The sequence below is a fragment of the Amphiura filiformis genome, chromosome 7 (assembly GCF_039555335.1).
Source record: "Amphiura filiformis chromosome 7, Afil_fr2py, whole genome shotgun sequence".
NCBI lineage: Eukaryota > Metazoa > Echinodermata > Ophiuroidea > Amphilepidida > Amphiuridae > Amphiura > Amphiura filiformis.
This window is the reverse complement of record NC_092634.1, coordinates 259633-261744: the sequence shown is the minus strand read 5'-3', so window position 1 is coordinate 261744 and position 2112 is coordinate 259633. Positions and strand designations below refer to the sequence as shown.

Sequence of the window (2112 nt, the reverse complement as noted above, 5' to 3'; positions counted from 1 at the left end):
AAATGTACCAAGACTTTATTGCACACCGAAAATCCATAAACCCAATGCACCACTGAGACCTATAGTAGATTATACTAGCCTACCACCATTGGCTATGAAACTTCTAGATGGTTAGCCGACATTTTGTCTATTATGGTCGGAAACTCCACCCATCATGTAGTAAATTCAAAACAACTTGCTGAGGAGTTAGGAGACTTAGTAATTGAGGAAGATGACATCTTAAATTCTCATGATGTTGTGTCTCTATTCACGTGCACTCCTATACACAATGTTCTTGAAATTGTGTGAGAGAGAGAGATTAGAGAAAGGTTACATGAAGGAGTACAATAAGACATCTGGTTACAACTTGTCGTTGGATGATGTGATCGAGTTGTTGGACTTCATCTTATCCACATATTTTACCTTCAGAGGTAAGATCTTCAGACAGCTATTTGGGGCAGCTATGGGCAGTCCTGTCTCACCGCTTGCTGCAAATATTTTCATGGAACATCTTGAACAGTCTGATATCGCCACGGCTCCATTGAATTGTAAGCCTAAGCTCTGGAAAAGGTATGTGGATGACATTTTGGAGGTTGTCAGCAAAGACGGAGTCATACCACTCACAGATCATCTCAACAGTATCGACGATTCGAATTCTATAAAGTTCACCTTTGAGGAGGAGAAAGATGGCAGGATTCCATTCCTGGACACCCTCATTGTTCGTCGGGATGATGGCTCTGTCAAACTGTTGGTGTATCGTAAAGCCACACACACCGACCAATCCCTGATTTTTGCGTCCCACCACCCGTTACACCAGAAATTGGGCGTAGTAAGAACTAATGGACAGAAAAAATAAAATCATCACAGAAGACACAGACAAGGAAGAGGAGGAAGCTAACATCAAAAAAGCGCTCAACACATGTGGGTACCCGCCTTGGAGTATTGACAGAGTTAAGAAGCAAATGGAGACACCTAGAGAGAAGAAGAACACCAAGAAGGATGAGAACAGCAAATCCAAAGGCATGGTCGTCATCCCATATGTGGAAGTGGTTTCTGAACATATAGCCAGGACTTTCAAAAATTACAACATTGCAACAGCTATGAAACCTCATTGTACGCTCAGAAACTTGTTGGTTCATCCCAAAGATAAGCGTGATCCTCTCAACACCACGGATGTCATATACTCCATCCCATGTAAGAACTGTGAATCTATGTATGTTGGAGTTTGGTAAGCGTATCGAAGAGCACCGGGCAGAGGCGGAGAAAGCAGGGGCTACAGTAAGAACCAGAGCTAGCAGAAAATTAAGGCATCAGAATCAAAGGTCAACAAATCAGCCATCACGGACCATGTTATGGACAAAGATCACATTATAGACTGGGAAGAGGCTAGGGTAGTAGGCAAGGAGGCGGGCAGATATAAGCGATGGATTAAGGAGGCAATTCAGATCAGGAAGCAAGACAACATCATGAACAGGGACGAGGGGCAATACAATCTTACTCACGCATTTGACGATCTTCTTGAAAAACCAACTGGCAACCGCGTTGCTAAGCAACCTGTATCATCAGCGGTAAACAGAAGATCATCACAACAACATCAGTGTTGAGAAAGAAGTCTGCAAGACTTCGAAACGTCCACAGTGAGTACTGTTTTATTGGACTAGAAGTATGAAATCTCTTCATTTAGTAGTCAGTAGTGTTCTGAGTGCTTATCAAACAGTTATACAACAAAATAACTAAAAATAAAAATTCACTTACGACTTCTTCGTACTAACCCCCCGAATTATCCCAATCATTGAACACAACAAACCATTCGATACTGACCAAAAGGAATGATATCATAACAATTGTGGCCCCAAATAGGATTAATAAATAACACCATCCAATACACTTGTAGCACGAGTTATACTTCTTTTCATCATCAGCTTCATCACCTTCCGTTATGTCCAGCATTAAATCGTCCATATCTAGCTCATTTCTTACATACGTCTTGATAGCGTTTTCGATCTCATTTTCAAATAGGCGTTCCTCTTGTTGTCTTGACGCGCTTGATCTCAAATATTGAACGACTTGAGGCATAACAGTAGCTGCAAGTAGAGTTACTAATGCTACACTGATATCTGAGAAGTTATCAAG

The 2112-nt window shown here is 41.5% G+C and overlaps 1 protein-coding gene across 1 annotated transcript; it reads left to right on the top strand.

The window, feature by feature from the left end:
* Positions 1-268: 268 nt before the first annotated feature.
* LOC140156531 (uncharacterized) lies at positions 269-835 on the top strand. Its single transcript, XM_072179471.1, has one exon. The coding sequence runs from the start codon at positions 269-271 to the stop codon at positions 833-835; it is 567 nt and encodes a 188-aa protein (XP_072035572.1).
* The last annotated feature ends 1277 nt before the right edge of the window (positions 836-2112 follow it).

Coding starts and splice junctions, on each gene's coding strand:
- LOC140156531 (XM_072179471.1), top strand. CDS start 269: ATGTTCTTGAAATTGTGTGAGAGAGAGAGATTAGAGAAAGGTTACATG.